Below are 22,866 nucleotides of genomic sequence, written 5' to 3' on the forward strand. Positions count from 1 at the left end.
CATACAAGTCTTGAAACTTTTGCCAAGCATCCTTGATTAGAGTGCATTTCTCAATATGAAAAATGAGATCCTTTGATACATACTTTCTTAAGGTACCAATTGCCATGATATTTTTAGTGAGCCAATCTAAGTGACCAACTGGATCAGCCTTAGGATCAGCTGGAGCAACAATAGTTCCATCAATGTAATGAGTGAGTCCTTTTTCCATAAGTTTACTCCATGCATCAATTTTCCAAGTAGCATAGTTATGTGGAGTTAAGAGAGGAAACTTAGAAGAACCCATAGCAGCAAAAAGGAAAGAACACAAGAGCACAAAAGCACAAGAGACACCCCCCAAATTCAATCAATCAAAGTACCCCCCCAAAAGTGATGATTTTGGCACTTTATACTTAGTGCAATTACAATGAGCCACTTGCAAAACAAGGCAAAGTGGGCTTATGATGCAAATTTTACAACTTCTCAATTGAGATACAAGAGACTTCAATCAATAATGCAATGAATCTAACTGAGATTCAACCAAATATATAAGTACCAAGAGAGCCAAAAATGGCCAAGATCTGAAAGTACAATTTCTACTTACAATGACATCAATCTGATAGCATCATGTTAAAGTAGATGAAAAAATACGCACTTTCAAAAAAAACGGCACCTGAAAAGGAGGTCGGATGACCCCAAACGAAGCCTCTGAAGTTGCAAAAACAGGGATTACTCAGGGACAGTCACCAAAAACTGCATTTTCTGAAAAATCCGTGCATCAAAATTAAAAAATTCTTTCACCACTGTGGAGAGCACGAAATTCTAGCCCATTTCAAAAAAAATTGCACCCAAAAAGGAGCAAAAATGAGCAAGTTATGGCCATTTGAAGTTGAACTGCAAAATCAAAAATGCAAATGAGAGGGGGTCAAAAACTTTTCAAACCCTGCTGATGTGGCGCTGACGTCAGCAAAACACTGTCTTAAATTTGACGGCCGTATGACCGTCACCAAAACTTCGCTGCCTGGCTGACTGGGCGTCCGTACCGTACGGACATATTACGTGGCAAGCTGACTGGATATTCCGTACTGTACGGAATTGCTGACTGTTCAAGGCTGATGTGTCGTCCGTACGGTTGACGTGTCGTACGGAAGTTGCTGACAGGGCTGTACGGTTTATGCGTGGCTATGTGTTGCTGGCATACGGAAATCCACGTGCCTCGCTGACGTGGCAGTTCGCGTGCCGGAGTGGCGGATGAGTTGTGCTCGGGCGGTGTCTTCGGCGGAGCGCGGAGGACACAGCGGAGGCCGCTCGCGGGAGGCGGTGGTGGAGACGCGGTGCCGGGAGCAGAGCCCGAAGCAGAGGCCGAGGCGGAATGGAGAGCGGGGCGGAGGGCGCCTGGAAGCGGCGTCGCAGGTGCGGGATCCGGGACGCTCTGCGGTGGCGCGTTTGGCGAGGATATGGCATCCGACAGCGATGGAGTACGGTGTCAGCTGCGGGTACCTGCACGAAACTGCAGACAGGTACGAAGGGTACGGCGAGCGCAGGGGGGGGTCTGCGGACCCCCCAAAAAATGATTTTTTCTTTTTTTTTTTTCGATTTCCTTTTTCAATTTTTTTTTATCAATTTTTTTTATTTTTTCAATTTTTTTCAAAATTTTTCAGAATAAATTTTTTTTTTGAAAAAAAATATAGGAATATTCGAAAAATCCGTACGAATAGCAAAATTGGGGAAAAAATTTTTCCTCACCAAAATAGGCCAACTTTATAACCAAAATTCATGGAAAGGGCCTTCCGGACGCAATGGCGAGGTCGGATCTGGTCTAGGACGCCTCCAAATGACGATGCTCCTCAGATCTGCCTCTTGACGTCGCAATAATGCCTCTTCAAGACGAATCAATGAAGCTCCAATCGCTCTGATACCATGTTGGATTTTGCCAAGATCAAGAAGTCATTGAAATGTACATGAAAGAGACATAATATGGGACAAGAATAAACTGTATTCTCATTAATAGAAAATGATCAATGAATGTTGTTGTTACATACAATGTAGATGAGCCTGCTTATATAGGCAAGGCTAGGGATATGTATGAGCACACAAACATGACATGTGGCTCAATAAGAAACAAGGGTAGGTAGGAAATAGGTGTGGGTAGGTAGGAGAAATAATACAATATTCCACATGAGGTGGATCACCCACCGAAGGTGGAATTATCACTCCACAATAAGTGGATATGATAGTGTAATAACAAGATCAACACCATAAGAGGTGGAATTTCTCCTACACACACTATCCCAATGTGGCACAAACACCCAAGTGTCTCATATCCAAACTACTATGAAATGCATTATCCTAAGTAAACTTAAGTAAGTGTAATAATATCCATGATGAATAATTATTTACACCAACAATTTTGATGTAGATGTGTTCGTTTTAAGCTACAAATGAAAATGTTCTTAGAATAATTGCTCATCGATAATCAAATACTCCTTGTTATTCTAGAATGTGTTTAATTGCACAAATGAATGCTTTAGATATCAAGACACATTAATAAGTCATGCAAAGACAAACCAAGTTAGCTCTTAAAAACAAGTAGGAAAGCTGGTGGGTGAGTGGTTTAAATTTGAAAAATTAAATTTTGGGATCAATCTCAAGTGACTTGGTGTTGAACTTCAGCATTATAGGATTGATCTCAAATGAGGAATATATATGTTGAAATTAGAAATAGATGCATGAAAGTTTGGAATGACAATAACATGACTATGAAAATAAATGTAAATAAGACTAGATTAAAATCAAATATTTAAAATTATATACAAATAAAAATTGATCAAATTCTGAAATAAACCAAACTTAAATTTTTTTTATTGTGACTTATCAATATATGATTATATTAAATCACTCCATCAAAATAACCCAAATCTTCCATTTATTTATTGACATTAAAGGTTGTGTTACCTATTGAATAAATAGGGATTTTAAAAATTATTAATTAAAAAATACACTACCCCAATAAGAGAAGTTGCCCTCACGGCTTCAGCATTTTGAAATACAAAGTTTTGATTGTACAGAGACTAAGATTGGAGTGATCGAAGGAGACCATTCAGTCAGTTGGGTGCTCCTCCTTTCCTCGACAATGGAAGAAGATATTGAGGAGGAGCTTAAGAGGGTTGAAGCAGAGCTGGAACAAGTCCAAGGTCATTCCTCTTTCTTTGATTATTGCTATGTTTGAGGTAGTTGAGCTCTTCGTCTATACAATCTGCACATAGATTATTAACACCCATATTCTATTCCTTCTAATACTAGATTTTCACTTAACTAGCTCTTGAAATGCACGCTATTACAGTACTAGGAGGCGCTTAGCATGATTTGAGATGGGCACTACTGTAAATGATTATAATATGGCACTCATGCAGAAAATTATGATTACAATTTTGTTGCGAGAAATGGTTATTCAATACTGCAAACAGGATGCACTGGGCTGTTTCAGTATCGTGTAATTTTAAAGCAGAAATACAGTTATAGACTACATGGTAAATCAACCCAAAATACTCAAAACCAAATATTGGGACGCCTGATTTCTAAGTGTAGGTCTGAAGAAATTCTTCACCAGTCTGCACATATCACCAGATGCCAGGTGACACTGGTGCCTCGTGGATTGTACTTAATTGCAGGAGGAATCACTTAAGCCTTGTGGATGGCAAAATCCCAATTTTTTCCCTTTGCGGACCCGGTAAGATAATTTTCCGTACATGTTTGAGCATTGGCTCGAAGTTGGAGGGAACATTTTGTTTGCTTCAAATGAGATGTTTAAACATTAAATAAGAATGCAAAATTTGCAGAATTCGGAGAGCGATTTTAGCATAAATGGTGACGGCAAGTGCTCCAACACCTGTCACATGCAAAAAAACCTATATCCCCGCTGAGCAAGAGTTCAAAATGTGTCTGAGCATTATGCTTAATATATCTAAGCAGTATTGAGGAAGCAACCCAGATTTTACATATGTGTCAGATTTTACTTATACGTATGTAAGGTACGTGGATTATATGCGGTCCAACTATAAAAATAAAAGGAGACAATGAAGACGGGATGCAAATCCATGACATAATGTAAGGATAAGCAATTCGCAAGTGCATCCGGATTGAATTATTTGAGGGCCAGACAGTTCTTTTGCTCAAAAATTTGTTCATGAAACCTGAGTGTTAGAAATAATGAAAGAAGTAATTTTAATGTTCTTAATGACCAAAGTTGGTCAGAGGGACTCAATAATACATTTTGTGTGTTTTAGCAATTTTCAAGATGTGTTGGCCCTAGTTGGCAAGGAGCACGATGTGAAACTAGCAAGACTACGCTGAGGAGATATATAACGTTGTCATTAATTCAGGACCATGCATTAAACGTTCTGTTATCCATGAAATTGGCTGTTTTATTGCAGTATATTCTGCAGTTGGGAATTCTACTTGAATATTCTGCAACCTTGCTTCAGATTGGTCAATTACTGGTTCCCTTGCTATGGTCATTTGAGAGCCAGGAGGATGCGTTGAGTGGTTTTAACTTTATTTTTGTTAGTGTTTTCTAAGTCCTTCTAGCTTTTCTTCGAATATTCTGCAACCTTGCTTCAGATTGGTCAATAGCTGTTTCCCTTGTTATGGTCATTTGCGAGCCAGGACGATGCGTTGAGTAGTTTTAACTTTATTTTTGTTAGAGTTTTCTCAGTGCTACTAGCTTTTCTTCTTTTTACAACAAAACTAACTTGTCATGCCGTGACATATAACAACTTTTTGTAAAGACTTTCAGCATTTTTTGGAATACTAAAAAACACTTGGCATTGTGTCCGTATGTTCAACATATTCTCGACTTTATTTTATTTTATTCCTTACTAAAATACTGAGTATTAAGAAGTTTCAGATTTTGGGCTTTGTGCATATGTGCAAGAGAAGAGGGTAGCTCTTTAGGTACTTATTTAGACTAGACATGTGTGTGATCATCATTCTCATGGATGGCTTAGTTTTTCAAGATAATGTTATGATTTCCTACATTTACTGTTGTGTAAGGGTGCTTCTTGTTGGTGTGCACAATTTTCCTTTTTTAAGAAGTTGACACATGTTCTCTTATGCCACGTGAGAAGGTACAGGAAAATCACTCATTACTTGCTTAAGAAACACTTAGGATTATATCTTATGAAAGAAATCTGTATAAACACAAATCAAATGCTATAAGTTTGAATTTAAAAAACTGACATAAAGAGAATAACAGATTGGTCATTCTCCTTTCACCAGCTCCTAAAAGTAGGCCTCTCACATGGAATTAATCACATAAAATGCCTCCTCACATAATGATTTTTAAAGGGAGGAGTTTCTATTTTTAGAAGTCTAATCTAACCCTATTTTTTTTTCTATATTGCATCACTCTTGATTTTGATTGGCCAGGTTACATGGTTAACTCTTATTGGCTTGCTTGGACAACAATTTCTGCTTCTAATTTCTTAATAATTTAAAATAATAAAATAACTTTAAATCTAACCGAGAATAAAACTCACTACCTAAATAAGCTTAAGTAAAATGGTGTGTGCATGGCTACACCAATACCTATAAACTTCAACGATGAAGTTAGTTTGTATGGCAAATTGGTCCTTTTTCACATGAAAATTTGAATGGAGTGATGTGCCTGAGAATTTAGTTTGGGCAGTTTCCTTAGCGAACACATGTTTTTCTTTTTGTAAGGTATTTGAGGCATCTGAGGTTGTTTATAGTTTATACTACTATTCTGTCTTTGTCATTACTTAATATTTTAACACTAAATTTCAGTTTTCATTTTTCAGTACTGCCTTTGCTAACACTGTCTGTTCTCTTAATTATAAAGTTATAAACATATTATCCTTCCAAACTCATGAGAGTCTGAGCTTCAATAGAGTTGGAGTTGGCAACCCTTCAATTTCCTTTTAGTAAATAGGTCGATCAATCATTGTACATACTTGGGGTCTTATTATCCTTTTTGATGGAAATGGAAATTATCAGTGTTATGCAATAAACATTTTACTGGGAGAGCTACCGTTGTTCCTCAAAAGGATGGTCTGCTAAATGCCTAAAGATTATGCTAATTGGATCATATTGTTTTCTTTTTCAGTCCAGATAAGAGATATGCTTGAGCATCAGGAGAAATTATATCTGCAGAAATCAGATTTACAAAGCTTGTTAGAAGCGTGCAAAGGATCCACAGCAAGTGGAGGCAATGAGAATAGTGGAATAGCTTCAGCATGCGTAGAAAATTGGGCAAGATCATTTGAGTGGGACCGGCAGGCTGATGATATTCGAATGAATGTATTTGGCATTCCTACATATCGTATAAATCAGCAAGAGGTTAGCATACTGTATTAGTTTGATTTGTTTTTAGGGAATTTGTTCTATTGTTAGATATTTTGACTTATCTCAAGTACATTTGAATTTCATGCGATTCAACTAAAGGTAGCTAATCTGCCTTCTTTTCAGTATGGTGTTTATTCAAATGTTGATAGTTGTGACAGGCAACAGACACATTATTTTGAACTTTCAACCATTTAAAATCTTTTCTAAATGAACCTCTGTTTGGTATGATCATTAGATGAAGCTTAGTGCTTTTAGGCACAAGAAATTGTGACCTGCCAGAACTTGGCAGAACCAATACTTGGACTTGGTGACAGGACAATTAAAAAATACTCATTCTTTAAAACAACAGAAATTTCATGCAAATACAGTTACACAACATATCGGATTAGTATGGAGAAGGTTGGGAAGGTGTTTTCTATTAGATTTGAATAAAAAAGTGTATGATATTGCATCAACATGTGAATACAACAGCCATTAAATACAATATGTATTATGATGATTGAATATCGTCATAAAATTTTTCAACTCTATGCAAGTTACAACAATTTTAAATTTTATATTCTTGTATACATCCTAGTGATGGTTTGGGTCCTACTCCTTGTAGTTGGATGCAGCTCCATCCTCGAACAAGAAAGTTATGATTCCTCCTTAGGTTTTCAACATCATCATCAACCATGATGTCATCCAACCCCAATTCTCTTGCCTTTTACTCCACCCTCCTTTGCTTGCCTCTCAAAATCAGCAACCTCCTCTTCTATAAACATTGGGTCCTAATCCAGTACAGTCTGGTCGCTATACAGATCAATGCCATACAAGTCAATTGGCTGACGACTAGTTGTGTCCACTTTATTTGTGCAAAGCTAAAGGTTGTATTGCAAGAAGATGAGTTCATTGAGGTGTTTTTGTGTCAACTTTTTGCGCTTCTTCTTTTTGATGCCCTCAAACAGGGCTCAGTTGTGCTCCAATCTAGAAGCACTACATGGTTGGGACAAAACTTAGAGAGCTTGCCTTTGAAGATACAAGTTTGAAAGTAAGTATAACTGTACACATCAAAGATTTGAAATTTTGAAGTGAAGTGAAGATTAAGGTTTTTTGTTATTTGGTGCTCAGGTGATTCTTCCTTGGATAGCTAGTGGAAGTGAAGAGCCTCCCTTGAACATGCTTCTGTTTCTACAACTCCTTTGTATTAGGTTCTTGATCTCAACCTTGGGCCACATCTTTTTAATGCATGTTGAGAGGCCCTCCATAACTTCTACATTAGGATTCTTGAAGTCATTTAGAAGAAAACTTTGGGGTAGAAGTAGTATTCGGTTGCATGAATAGTTTGGTTGAGTTGATTGTACCACCTTCAATCAATGATGTTACAAATGTGTTCAAAGTTTGCTTTGTCTCCCATTTAATACTTTTAGATGGCCTCATTAGACCCAACCATGGACTCATGAATGTAACTCATAGGGTTTTGTGCCCCATCCACAAGTGCAAAACCCTAACTAAAGGCTTTGACAATATTTAAGTTGCATAATTAGAATTTAGAGAGAGTGAAAGTAAAGGATACAAATTAAAATCTAAATTAAAATTTACAACTCAAAATCTAAATTTAAGTATACAAATTAAAATCTAAATTTAAGTTTGAGAGAACTTTGATGATCTTTGTGGCACTCTTTGCAAAGACATCATCAAAAAATTGTCTTTATGACACACTCTCCATTTGCCTTCTTTGAATCGGAAGAATCCAACATTGCTGGTTTACAAACTTTTATTTCAATAATATTGACATGCTACAAATGCTTTGCAAAGAGGGGTTTAGTTACAAACCGTATTGCATTTGCTCGCACAAGTTTATTTTGTTTTGTGCGATTTCCCATCAAGCTAAGTACTCAAGGGTGATCATAGATGCATTTGGTGATGTTCTTGGTGGCTTCCACCACAGGTTTCACCCAATCGAGTTTCCTATGTTCTCTAACATAAGATCAAGGCAATTAGCAACAAGTGTCTAGAAATTTGTTGGGTGCCTCTCTTAAAGTAGTCTCCCTGTTGCAACATATGCTGTTGCATTATCTGTTATAACTTGTATTGTATTTTGTATCCCAAACTCTAACACAATTCCTCCAATATTAGGCTTAAATTTTTTGTGTTTTTACTTTGTTTGAGGTATCTATAGACTTCAAGAATACCATCGCACCATTTGAAGCTGCTAAAAATGCAATTCCTTCAATTTGTCCATTGATATGATACTATGGTTCATCCATACTTGTGCCACTACCTCCTTTTCTCTTGCACAATTGTCTTTGCATTTGCCACTGCTTTTTGGACTAACGATCCACTTATCTTATGTGGAGTGGGCACTTTGTACCCTTACCCTACAATTATCAAGGTTGTGACTAAAGTCTCTGAATATGGGCTTCTTGCCATGTTGAAAGGAAGTTTATTGTAGAACCAAAAATTTGTACAGGCTACTTTTACTTTCTCATGCTTGTCCTTGCTCTAAGCTGTACTTTCAAGCGAAGGTTGTGATCTTGGTGTGTTTTGTGGAACAAAAAACCTTGTGATTGGAGTTTCTTGGAGCTAAATGAATTGGATGTGCTGTGAATTTGTGGAGTATGAGTGAAGCCCACAATCTCTTTCATGTCTACTTCTTGTGCCATTTTGAGATTTGTCCTTGTTGCAATGGTTGCGGTTGTCTTCATTGTCTCCAATATTTTGGTTTGTCAATGTAAGGACTGTTTTCATTTCCCATTCAACCTCTGGTTCAATGTTACATTCACAAAATCGTATGTCACAACCAACCATGCTTGCAAGGTGGTGATTGAGGTGATAGGTGTTTCCACATCTTTAACTCACAATGTTTTCAAATGACAGTGTCTGTGGTCAGGCTTGGTGCGCCACACTTCCAAGTGGTGTCTTTTTTGCCATTGCTTCAACTTACACTTCTTGATGCCATTGGATGGAAAGTGCAAACGTTGGCATTGAAAATATTAGAGAAACATATTCAATTGCAGCATTCTATATACAAAAAAGAACATTTAAAATTTAAAAACAACACACTAATTTGAATGCATGTGAAACATGATTAAATAATGTTAATTTAAAAAAAAATGTTTTTAATACATAACCCTAGACTAATTAATTATTTTTTTGTTAAAGTAAAAAATGGTGTTTTAGATTCATAAACATCAATCTGAATGCATCACAAATACAAATAAATATGTAAATGATGAATTTAGAAATGTAAAAGAAATTTGGGAAAACTTGGAAAAAAACCTAGAACTTCAAAAATTGTAGTGTGGAACATTAAGACTTGCCCCACTTGTAGGACATTTTATAGAAATGAGTCCTGGGAGGCAAAAATCATTGAACACTTTCAAATGAAACTATAGGGCTTTCCACATGTCAATGGGACTTGAATGAAGGTACCTTCAAATGAAGGTCAAAGGGGGTCAGAATGAAGGTGTTTTTAATATGTTTTAGGTGAAGAAAGTGCATAAAGCTATGTTCGAGTGAAGGAACTTCGATCATTAAAAGTCCTGTTGTGACGTTTTCACAACATCACCCCATTCCAAATGCCCCCCCCTACTTTTTAGGTTCTCTTGGTCTTTTGGTTTTGGTTCTTTGGGTCTTTTCGCAGAAATCCCTTTGGTCTCCCCAGTTCGCTAGTGTTTTTGATGAAGTTTGATCAAGTCTGCAAGTCATTTGAGTGAATTTGGCTAAGTTTGGAACTTGTTTTGTCTATTTTAGGGTTTTGCCCTTCAGACTTAGGTTTGAGGTCTTTTCCTTAGGGTTTTGGAAAATCTAAACCTTGCAATGAAGTCAGGACCCTTCAAGGAAGCTACGAGTGAAATTTGAGCGAATTCTGCGCACTTACTATTTTTAGTAAGGTTCACTGCATCCCAAATTGGCCTTATTTTTGCCAAAAATCAAACTTACTATTTTTAGTCATTGTCACCTTGTCTCAGTTTGCCATAATTTTATGTTTTGAAGTACTTACTATTTTTAGTAAGTCTATTTTTGGCAGGTCCATCTCAGGTAGTGGTCAGGACACTGAAGATAGAGCATTCTTGAAAACCGAAGTCTAAATCCAGAAAGTTGAAAAAGTAGATAAGTGGTTAGAAAAAAGGCTAAGTACAAAGTTCCTTCTTGAAGTGGAAAAGCATGAAAAATCATTCTAAGGTAGAGAAATCCACTTCAGTCCAAAGATGGCAAAGAAATACAGGTGATGAGCAAAAAACGGCCAAGGCAAGGAAGATTTTCTAAACTTGTCAAAATTCCTCCATCTTGATCAAAATGCACTCCAAATGAGGAATGGGTGCCAAATCATAGTCAAAGAGGAAATTCCAAAACTTCCTAAATTCCTTTACCTCTTAAGTATTCTGCCCAAGTCAAGGATAGGGCGCCAAAATGGGGTTCTGGAGGAATTTCATCCCAAACATGAAATTCCTCTTCCATAGTGAAATAGCACCCAAAGTCAAGAAGGGGCGCTAAATGCATGTTGTGGAGGATTTTCTCTTCAAAGCCAAAATTCCTCCTTCATAGTCAAATGGCGCCCAAGCCAGGAGGGGAGTGCCAAAATGAGGTAGAGGAGGATTTTCCTCCTCCAAGACAAATTCTTGCACACCCTTCAAAATGCGCTCCAGGAAGTAGATGGGCGCTAAACAGAGGTTAAGGAGGAATTTCCAAGCAAGATAAACTTTCCTTCCCTTCATGAAAAACGTAAAATTTGTCTAAGGCATAGAGAAAATCTTTCCTTAGCAGGAAAATTTCATTCTTCTCTAGTTCAAAATGTGCCTAAGGTTGAAAACAAGATGTGAAAATCAAGATCAAGGAGGAATTTTTCAAAATTTCTTCCCAAGGAGAAAATTACACACCCAAGATGAAGAAATTCTAGAAAAGTGAAAAATTGTCTAAGTGTTGGAAATTCCTTCCTTCAGGACTTAATTCTTGGAAAAAGTGAAAAATGGACCAAGTGTTGGAAATTCCTTCCTTTAGGACAAAATTCTTGGAAAAAGTGAAAAATTGACTTAGTGTTGGAAATTCCTTTCTTCAGGACATAATTCTTGGAAAATGTGAAATTTGGCTAAGGCGTGAAGAAATCCCTTCCTTGGGGGTGTAAAGTAGAATCAAAGTCAAGATTGGGCACCAAAATGAGGTTAAGGAGGAATTTTTCCTCCACATCAAAAATTCCTTCACCATGGAGAAAATGTGCTCTAGGAAAGGAATGGGCGCCAAAATGACATCAAGGAAGAAAAGTCTAATTTTCTAGAATTCCTCCACTTCCTAGCAAATGCGCTCCAAGACAAGTAGAAAATGTAGAAACATGATCTGGGAGAAAAATTTCAAAATTTCAAAAAAAATTCCTTCCTCAGGGAAGAAATGTGCCCAAGGTGAAGAATTTCAAGGCACAAAGAAAATTGGCTAAGTGAGAGAATTTTCTCTCTCCGGGACTCAGGTTGATAAAATTCCTCAAGCATGGAAGAAGTGGTGAATTGATGGAACAACCTCCCTATAGGATGAAGTATGCACAAAATTTTTCCTTAAGGACAAAATTTCTCTAGAAAGATTTACTCTCTCCGCGAATTCTAGACGTACAAGAATCCTTCAAAGTGGAAAAGATTGTTAAAATTCTTCCCCGTCATGAAAATTTTCCAAAATGTCTTTTGTGAGCCCGAGATGGAAAGATTCTTGTAAAGGATGAGTTGGCAACATGCAAAGAGAATATTCCGTATTAATGAAGCACAACCCGAAAAATCATAAAAGTTCCTATGACAATGGGGTCCATTTGCATGGCGAGAATCTATTGAGTGCATGGTGACATGATGGCACATTTATTGCTAGTGAACATCTTGATTGAGTAGTGGCATACTTGATGCATGGCGGCTACCATATTCTAGGAAGTGATGGCTCATTTATTGCATGTTGGGCGATTTTTGAATGTAATGGGTAATTAATGCATAATGGGCGCCATTTTGAGCAAGGGGCAATTAATTGATAGTGGGCGTGATGCATCATTAATGTTTATTCCCACTATGTGGCGTCATGTATTTGGAATCTATTGGTCAAACCCTAATTAGGGTTTGCATGTTCGATCTTGGCCATTGATTGGTTTGTAATCTAGGCCGTCCATTTTCCTCTTGGAGGCCTATAAAAGGGGGTCACCCCTTCATTTGTAAAGGGGGGAGATTGTACAAAATTGTTGCGATAAGTTATTGAGATTTGAGATAACAATAGTGGTACATTGTTCTCTGATGGTGTTCACTTAAGTTAATTTTCAAAACTTGCATTGTTTCACCTTCCTCACTCAGAGTAGAATTTTATTTTCCAAGCAGTTAGATGAACAAAGTTGATTGCAATGTTTTAAGGTTGAGAACACTTGCTCATACCTTTTGTTAATAGATGATTTCTATTGATAGTGCAAGGTTGGATTGAGCTTTTGTATGTGTGTGCTTAATCTAAATTATTAGATGGACATTGTTCTCTGATGGTGTTCATTTGTGGTTTAAAAATCCTTCAAACACAACCTTTGAAGATTGCACCCGCTTCATGTAGTTCTCTTCTAGTGGTGAAGTGAAGTGTGGTTGATCTCATTTGAAACATTGCTATCTATTGAGTTCTTAGATTTAGCTTAGTCTTCCTAAACCCTTTCTCCTTTAATTTTAGTTCATTCTAGTTTAGTTTGTTTGAAGTAGAAGCATCACATAATTGCTATATCCGATGATGAAGTTCTAGCCACAACAAAGAAGTGAAAGAATGATCAAACGCAAGTCTCCTTGGATTACTAGTAAACATCAAAGCCAAACGAGTCTATATCCATAGTAAAGTCACTAGTATGTAGTTGGAACCTTGGAGTCAATGTATGATCTTCATGCAATCTTAGTATACATTTGATTTTGATCAAGAGAGGATAAGTTGACCGCTGGGAAACTTTATTCTGCGTTGGTGTGGTTACAAAACACACGTCAACAAGTCCCTTCAGTCAAACTTCCTTATGTGGCCCTTCCTCCTTTTGGTCACCCACATTTCGATAGAGAATGTTGACTCACGATAAGTTTTGGGCAATCAAATGAAGTCACCCTGACCTAAGATTTTGCATGATTGCAGCCTCCAAAGTCGCTTTTCAAAAAATATAATTTGTGTTGTTTTTGGTTTAATTACTATATTTATTTTCTATATTCTAGTGAGAAAAGGTTTTTAACAAACATAAAGGTCTCTGTTCTACAAACGTTGAGAATTAGAAAAAAGAGATTTTATTTTTTGAAAGATATGACCACCCTCCATAATGTGTATATATATATATATATCCCGCTGCACCAATTTGCACCTCCACAACCACCCACTCACTCTTGCATCGAATCTCTACTACTCTCGGCACACCTCTTTGAATCCTAGGCCTTTCTGACTCCATTGGTGCTGAATGAACTATCTATAGTTGCCGATTCAATTGCTGATATGAAACGAATCACTCTTTCCACTACAACTACAGTTGTCCCAGAGGGTGGCTCCAGTGGCTAATCCCGCTCTAGTATGGTTGGTACACACACACAATATGCAAAAACTGCGATTACTATCTATTTTTTTTTGCTGGGTGAGTTTTAACAAGTTTACCTCTTGCGTTTTTATAGATGCAAAAAAAACATGGGTAAAAATGTCAATGCAGGTAAAACATTGGTTAAAATGCGTTTTTCACATGTTGTTTTTGCTATGAAACTTTGCATTTTCTCTTTCGATATGTCATTTTTTAATTTAATACATTTTGTAATTGAATTTTAGAAAAAAAATATGTTTTTTTAAGAGATTTTAATTTTTAGTACTGTCCAAGTTGTTGAGTTCTTGCTGAGTTTTTGTCAAGAATTTGCTGAGTTGAAAATTTTGGGCTTGCCAAGTACTCTCTGAGTCCGAGGTTGCGAACTATGGATATACATATATATACATATACATACATACACACTTCTACAAGTATGTGTGTGTATAAAATTTATGTTGGATGGGAAAATATTACTCTAAATTAATTATAATTAAATTGAATTTAAAATTAATAATAAAAAATAACATATACAACAAAAAAGTACCCCAAAAAATGTGCATGCCCTAGATATTGGTGTTAATGACCTATATTTGAGAACGTATGAATTGCTCTTATTTCGAAAAAAGTTATGATGGATGGGACAATACCATTCATTAGAAATACTATAGCTGGATGTGATTGGTTCGCAGTGCCTCCTTCCAATGTGGTGTATGAATCTCCTGCAGTGTACTTTTATTGGCCCTGACAAATTCTTGATGGTTGGAGCATGGATGGACCTTTTCTTAGCCTGAGCTGGGGGGACTTACCTTCCCCTACTCCTTTATATCCTTCCCCCTTTTACTAGCTAGGTTGAGCTATATATGATTGGTGCAAAGGTCAAGCATTTAGGATGGGTGTGAAGGGCCACAAATGTGACTTGGTGCTTGCTTTGACACCACTCAGTCTCCATCTTGATCTGTGACTAAATGGCATAATTGTTCAAGACTGCCTGAAGCTCCTGATTTTGCTTCTCAAACAGGCAGGGATGTGTTGTGAGGTGGTGGTTCGGGCTCTGCTATTGTATCCAACATGGGCTCAAATACCATTCACCTACCAAAACTATAAGAAACAAATTATTAACAAACGTTTAGAAAATGAGAGATTACTTTTTAAAATAAAAAAAATTACACATGAAATCTCGAAAATCACTAGTACACACTGTTTTCAAATTCTTAACAGTTTGCTTGCTATAAATGAAAAAAGTGAACATTTGGCTGAAAGTGCTGATTTGAGCATCCCACTTGTTTCCTCTCTGCAGAAAAATTTCCTTCAATTGCTCAAAGGAGAGTTCATAAGTTTTGTGAGAAGAATGGATGTCTGATTTGGGTTTTAAAGGCAAAAAAACCAAGTTTTAATCATATTTATGCTGCATCTAGTTTGCATTCCTCATCTGTGCCATGTTGGGCTAGTTTGACAGACTAACATGGTGAGTACTCATGCATACTTGTAGTGAGTCAGTGTGCAGGATTTGCACCAACCCGGTGATGAGTCTGAGGGCAAATTCCTTAGGCACCATTCCAACTTGTGAGTTCTCAGCAATTTTTTGCACTATGCTTATAGGGTTTGACTCAATAGAATTGAGACGTTAATTCATTTTGGCATGCATTTCAATGCTTGCTAGGGATGCCTCAATTAAAATATTGGGGCAGTGATACACACAAGTCTAACATGTTTGATTGGCTGAACTTAAGTTACCTTCTTGACTTTTCCTCATTGATGGCATTTTGATTTGAAAATTTTATTGGGATCTTTGTAGTTATGGTAACCCCAGACAGGGAACTCGAGGTACCTGATGCTTTTTAAGGGCTTTGATTTTTGAATTTTAATAATTTACTCATTATTTGAGTGGTTTATATCTGGATGTACATATTCTCTGAAACGTGTTAAACAATGATATTGATATGTACATATTCTCTGAAACGTGTTAAACAATGATATTGATATGTACATATTGTCTGAAACGTGTTAAACAAGGTCAGGTCTGTTAGCAGTTGCAAGAAATAGGAAAAGGTTTATTCCCTTTCATCCTAGCCTCCAGCAGTCTAAGGCTCTGCCTGAATGGAATATTAAAACGATCCATGATTAAAGAGCAAAATTTTAATAAATAGACAAAAATAGATGCACACTTTATTATTAAAATTTTATGCATGTAAAACAGTAAACAATTAACGGACACATGCATGCACACTTACTCTTTCATGTGCATATGCACACTTACACATGTATCCGTGATACCTTATCCTAGATCACCAAAGGACTGCTGTATATGTGTCTCCATAATATAACCTTTCAACTTCACAGAATTACAAAAGGGATGTAAGTTGACACACCTTTATTTTATCAAGATTGCAGGGGGTTTTCTTAAGCTGAAAAATTGCTGGGAATAAGGACTTCATAGGGACCCAGGTCTATAAATCCTAGCTGCTGAGTTCCAGATAATAAAGGTCTATTTGCTTCCTTATAAAATCAAATATATGTAGTAAAAATGCTAGATCAAGATTAAAGCTCGCAATTGTGCTTCTGGATAAAACATATAATAAAGCATTCCTTCTATCTCCTGGGCGTCAAATGAAAATGAAGCAACTTATGCTATGCATTGTGCTTATACTTGTATAATCTTTTGGCAATAAAATAAATAATACAGCATGCTATTTATATATTGCTGATCATTGATAACAATATAAATAATTAAAGGTCATAGTTTTCTTAGAGTACCTCAATTGTAAGTATTTTCCTTACACGATCAAGTCATTTACACTGTGAAATGCCACTTCAGTTAAAGAGTTTTGCACTCTTTCTGAGAGTGGTTGAGTACAAGTTGTTAGAATTCATGACTGATGAATCCCACAAGCCCAATAATCACCTGCACGCAAATACCTGCCACGTACAAGAGAAAAACCTACAAACAAGAGAGTGCAAGAATAATTGGAGACAATTGCAAGAAGAAATCAGAATTGAATTAACTTGGCAGAATGAATTAATTACAATGAGATCAATCCTTTAATAAAGGAGATCAAAACCCTAAAGCAAACCCTAAGGGTTGAATGCATGAAATAAAATAATTATTAAATGCCTAAAAAAGCTTCTTAAATTTAGCTTAAGTAAAAAAAGAAAAGGTGACTTAATTAATTAATCAATATGATTAAATTAATTAAGTAAATAAAACCTTTACTCTAACACCCCCCTTAAGATGAATTTAGGGAGTAGCCAAAAAGCTAAGTGCATGAAAGCAACTATATGCAAAAAATGCAACTACATGCAACAATGCAAATTTGGGTCCCGACAACAAGGCCTGATGAGGTACCCAATCACAACATGCAAATCTCTGTAAAGTGGAGAAAAGGAGAAAACCCAGTGGGAAAAAAACTCCTCTCCAAAAAGAGATGGAAAAAAGAAAGTACAAGTTCATGTCTCAAGAGTCTCTTTCAAGAGCACGTGTACAACCAACCCCCCCATGAGAGAGGTTTGAGACTCCAAAGCCCCCCCAGAATGATAGAACCCCTGTGTCGATAGTCAAACCAATGTGTCTCCAATACGGAAGAAACAAGAGCTATGGACAAAGAAGAGGATACCCCTGAACAGGAGGTGAAACTGGAAGGCCTGGATGATGCTCAAAGGAGAATACATGATGATGCTGTAATGGAATCCCCAATGATGGTGGGACAACAAATGTGCTGAATATGTCATCGGAGAGGGAATGAACATTCTCTGAAATATCCTCAACAAGTGGAATAGGTGGCTCTATGCATGGAGCTACAATATCAGGCAATGCTGAAGAGGAATCCTGCTGAACAAAAGCAATCTCAACAGGAGGTGGAGGTGTAGAAGTCACAACACTGGTCTCAAGAACAACACACAAGTTCAAGTGACCTAACTTCACCTCAACATGCTCTCTTGAAGAAAGAGAGTGATTCTCCGACAGTGGAGATGGTGGACCAAAATGAGAGAAAGAGTACAAGCGGGAAGAATGATCAACTGTCCCTGTTGCAACAATATTGCCAGTCTCACTATCTCTGATGTGCACTGAATCTCGGGTGCACTCAACTCTCTTCCCTGTCCCACTGTGAGTAATCGATAGACGGAGAGAAGGTTAGAGGACAAAGATGGAACACATAATACTTCATGAAACATACCATCATCAATGCCGATAGATCCTTTCCCACATACAGTCATAACAGTGTTGTTACCCATCAAAATGTGTGGTGTAGGAGAAGCCTAAAAAGATGAGAAAATATTATGAGAAGATGCCATATGATGTGAAGCACCTGAATCAAGTAACCATCTAGAAGAAGGTGGACTAATTGTGGCACATAATGCATGACCCTTACTTCTGTCCTATCCATCTGTCTGGAATGAAGAAGAAGAAGACCTGTGAGAAGTAGAAGAAGAAGAAGGAATATCAATGTTGCTCTTTTGAAGAAGAGCTATCAAATCTGAAACTTGTTTTGCATATCCATCAATCTTCTTCTCATAGCATTGAGACTCATCATGATTTGGCTTGCTGCAATATGCACACTTAGGTCTATCTTTCTTTGATTTTCCCCCTTTAGGAGGAGGTGGGCCAGAGGACTGCTGTGAACTAGAATCTTTCCTAGGCTCTTTGGTCTTCGGCTTTTATTTCTGCTTCTGTGACTCCTGAGATGATTGTACAACCAAGGCATGGTTCTGTGATCTGGTGTGAGAGTCTAACTGGGATATCTGGGCCTGCTCACGAGTCAGAGGATCACAAAACACCTCAAAAGTGGGCATGGTATGATGTGCCCCCATAGCATCCATGGTGGAGAAAAAATAAGAAGAGAAAATCTGAAAAGGACCTCGAAGCTTAGTGAGAATCAGGTAGATGCACTCTGTATCTGTCTTCGTAGTACCAACACCCTTCAACTGAGATCGCAATGATTTGAACTTCATCAGGAAGTCATCAATGGTAGGAAAGGAATCAGGTGCCAAAGAAGTCAACTTTGCCTCAATCTGTAGATCTCGAAACTTGTTGATGGTGCCAAAGAGAGTTTGAAACTTGATCCACATGGTCCGAGGTGTAGTGCAACTCTCAAGGTGGAACAAAAGACTATCTAAAATATTCAGGGAAATCATCCCCATGGCCTCATCCATGCAGTTCCGGTGTTGCATGATCTCAAATGCACGAGTTAACTGAGGCTGAACCTCATCCAAACAGGACCATAACCCCTTCGCCATAAGAAGGCGAGTCATATGTGCTTTCTAGGTGTGATAATTGTGTGGAGTGAGCTGCTCAATAGAGGAAAGGTCTGCCATGTGAAATAGAGGAAAAATACCTCCCATACTACAAAAAACCAAACCCTAGCACAAATTTGAAAGCTAGAAAGTGAGAAAAAGCAAAAAACACAAATGACTAATCTCTGTGTCCCTGATGAATTTTTTGATAAAATAAGTTGCAGATCTGAATAGAGCGTTCCAACACCTTTCCAATGCCTATTTGTTTGCAAAAAATGGAGTCCGTTTGCAAAAGATATGCCCCTGGAAGCACCAAAAAGTAGTACTGACTTTGATTGGAAAAAACAGGTGCAAAATGGCAAAACCAGAAAATATTACTTCCAGATTTGGATCTGTTTCGGAAAGAGCTTTCTGACGATATATGGTTTGTCCAATTTCACCTCTGTTGGCTCAAGATATCGTGAAAAAACCACCTGGCTGTCAATAAGACTTGGTAAAAAAAATTCCACCCCCTTGGTGGTTCCTGGGCGGAGCTGAGGTGGCGACCAGGCGGAGCGGAATGGTGGTGGGCGGCGGAGTGGCGATGGTCAGCGGAGCCGTGGCGGGCGGAGGTTTGGCGGCCGCTGGTGGTGGTCCGCTAGCCGCTAGTGGTCACCGTTGGCGGTAACCGCAGCGACAGCCTCTACGGGAACCGTTGTGGCTGCCGGTTATCATCGAGGGTGGTTGGTAACCGTGACCGCCGGTGGGCTTTGACCCCAAAAAACCTTTTTCTAATTTTTTTTTTTTGACGGAATTAATTAATTTCGTACCTGTATGGTCGTACGACCCGCAGGTAAATTTTTTTTTGCCCCAAAAGTTGCTGTAGCCAAAGATGCCGAATTATATATCAAAATTCATCCAATCAACCTCCTAAATCCAACTGTGAGGTCCTTTTGGGACCAAATTGCTCCAAAAAATAGGTGCTCTGATACCATGTTAGAATTCCTGGAATCGACCTTCTGAAACTGATGGCGAGGTCCGTTTAGGCCCAAAATGCTCTAAATTTTCGAGTTCCTCCTGGAATAGAGAAAACCCTTGAACTTGAAACCCTTGTGGAATTGTCCTCGTATGTCCGATTTCAGCGAAACAAAAGGTGATCCTGACTATCTCGAACCTTCTAGATTTGATTTTGAGATTCAAATTGACCCAAGATGCACAAAAAAACTTGCTGTAAGGAAAATCTCAAATTTGACGAACAAGGTGCGTCAGGTCTGGCGCTTTTATACCATGTTAGAATTCACGATTGATGAATCCCACAAGCCCGATAATCACCTGCATGCAAATACCTACCACGTATAAGAGAAAAACCTACAAACAAGAGAGTGCAAGAATAATTGGAGACAATTGCAAGAAGAAATCACAATTGAATTAACTTGCCAGAATGAATTAATTACAACGAGATCAATCCTTTAATAAAGGAGATCAAAACCCTAAAGCAAACCCTAAGGGTTGAATGCATGAAATAAAATAATTATTAAATGCCTAAAAAAGCTTCCTAAATTTAGCTTAAGTGAAAAAAGAAAAGGTGACTTAATTAATTAATCAATATGATTAAATTAATTAAGTAAATAAAACCTTAACTCTAACACAAGTTGTTACTTAGGAAGCATGAAAACATCATGAAGTATGACATAGTAGTAATTGAGAGTAGGGCTTTTGAAGGATAAAAATCAGCAGCATAGCCACATATGGAATGTTACAAGGTGTGCGCCCTTGGTCTCCTTGTGTTGTGCAGCGTAGTGCTTGGGTTTGTGACATGGCTTAAACGCCTCTCGTGGATTCGTTAAATCTTGCGGTTGTATTGGGCATTAATAGGTCAATCTTTTGGTGCAATGGCAATCATGTTTCTAAAAAGTGTTATTAGAGCCTAGGTCATGGGTTTAAACCCCTCACTTGTGCTAGGGGGGATTGTTGCAAGGCGTGCACCATTGGTCTCCTTGTGTTGTGTAGCGCAGTGCTTGGGTTTGTGACATGGCTTAATCCCCTCCCATGGATTCATTAAATCTCGCGGTTGTATGGAGCATGGATTGGAAACCAAGAATGTGGAATATAAAAATATTTAGAATAATCATTTAAACAGGTCGATCTTTTGGTGCAACGACAACAATGTTTCTAACATGGAAGAGAGTGCTTGAATGATCAAGACAAACTGGCTATCATTTAAGGATATTTAGAGGCAATCATTATGATTGATGTGTAACCTTTTCATGTCAGTGCTTGAGTAATTCAATAACTCTAGATATAGGTTGGCTTATGCATATGTGATTGCAGGCGGTTTTTCCTTATGTCAATTAGTTTATACATTGTTAAGATGGCGCTCTCATATCTCTTCAGCTTTGATTTCAAGTACCATGTCATTTTTATATCTTTTTTTTTTTGCAAATGAGGGTGCATATGGTAATTCAAATACAGTAGAGGCATCTTGTTTTTTCAACATAACCTTGTTGAATGGCACTTAACAATCTTCCATAGCTTGAGGAAGATGTTTGTAAACATGACATTTTCCATAAGGAAAATATCTCAAATAACCTTTGGGTGTAGTGTAAAAATGTCAATGCTGCAGCAATAACTAAGTATGTGCATTTTAATTTAATCTTCTTTGGAAATTTATCATTTGGGTTAATATTTTTCTATGTTGAAACAAGTGTTTATTTAAACCCACTTATTCTTATAAGAAAACAAAGCAAGTATTGTGTTTGATCTTTGGAAGCATGACTGTCTTGTCGTCCTTGTAACTGAAAATTGAATTGAAAATATTTTTATGCGTTGCAAAAGAAAAAGAGTACAACTCTATTGAGTTTGCCCCTTCAAGTTAATACAAGGATGTTGATTTCTCAATCTATTGTCTGCCAGATCATAAATGCTGTCATGAGTGGAAAAGATGTTATTGTAATAATGGCTGCAGGCGGAGGAAAGAGTCTCTGCTACCAACTTCCTGCCCTCCTCCGTTCTGGGACTTCTCTTGTTGTCAGTCCCTTGCTTTCTCTTATACAGGATCAGGTAAGAAATTTATTAAGATCTGGAATGATGAATTATCAAGTTGTGTTAGGAATAGGTACCTATGTTAATCAACTTTTTTGAACACAGGTGATGGGACTTGTTGCTTTAGGAATTCCAGCAAGCATGTTAACATCTACAACCTCAAAAGAAGAGGAAAAGTCTATCTACAAGGTTCTTGAAAAGGGTGAAGGGGAGCTTAGGGTTTTGTATGTGACACCAGAGAAGATCTCAAAGAGTAAGCGGTTTATGTCAAAACTTGAAAAATGCAACCATGCAGGCCGCCTTTCATTGATTGCAATTGATGTAAGTAGTCAGAGGGAGCTGATCAATGCCACATTTAAATTTTGCAGTTCTTGCTTTTTCATAAATAATGATTTTGTTCTTGTGTGTAATGTTCATTTTCTTCAGGATTATATGCAAAATTTTATCATGCCATTGCATGCAACAAGCTGTTTATCTTGTTTTTGTTTTCCATGTGGATCCGTGTTAAAGCATTGACTCACTTTTGGTATCAAGAGAAGAAAAGAGAAACAGCTGTAGCCTTGTTGGAAATATCATACATCCAATAGAATGATGGTGAAAGATTGTTAACCATAGTGCATGATCTCAAGGGCATCAAGAAATAGTAAGGACTTAGCTATATGTTGGTTAAAATTGAACCGGAACCAGAGAAAGAACATGAAACAAATTTTCAAACTATATTTTACCGGTAATTGTTGGAATATCTATCATCCTCCCAAGTG

The 22,866-nt window shown here is 37.5% G+C and overlaps 1 protein-coding gene across 2 annotated transcripts in view; it reads left to right on the top strand.

Annotated features, from left to right (window-relative positions):
• Nucleotides 1-3,000: 3,000 nt before the first annotated feature.
• Nucleotides 3,001-22,866, top strand: part of LOC131034077 (ATP-dependent DNA helicase Q-like 2) — a 171,845-nt gene continuing 151,979 nt past the window's right edge. Inside the window, exons 1-4 of one of the 2 annotated variants that reach the window (XM_057965428.2) lie at nt 3,001-3,170; nt 6,101-6,333; nt 21,977-22,123; nt 22,211-22,426. In XM_057965428.2, the coding sequence (XP_057821411.1) occupies nt 3,110-3,170; nt 6,101-6,333; nt 21,977-22,123; nt 22,211-22,426 (657 nt within the window). In that variant the 5' untranslated portion in view covers nt 3,001-3,109. The remainder of the gene's footprint in view (nt 3,171-6,100; nt 6,334-21,976; nt 22,124-22,210; nt 22,427-22,866) is intronic. The other variant, XM_057965429.2, reaches the window with a different exon arrangement.

Source organism: Cryptomeria japonica, chromosome 2, assembly GCF_030272615.1.
Source record: "Cryptomeria japonica chromosome 2, Sugi_1.0, whole genome shotgun sequence".
NCBI lineage: Eukaryota > Viridiplantae > Streptophyta > Pinopsida > Cupressales > Cupressaceae > Cryptomeria > Cryptomeria japonica.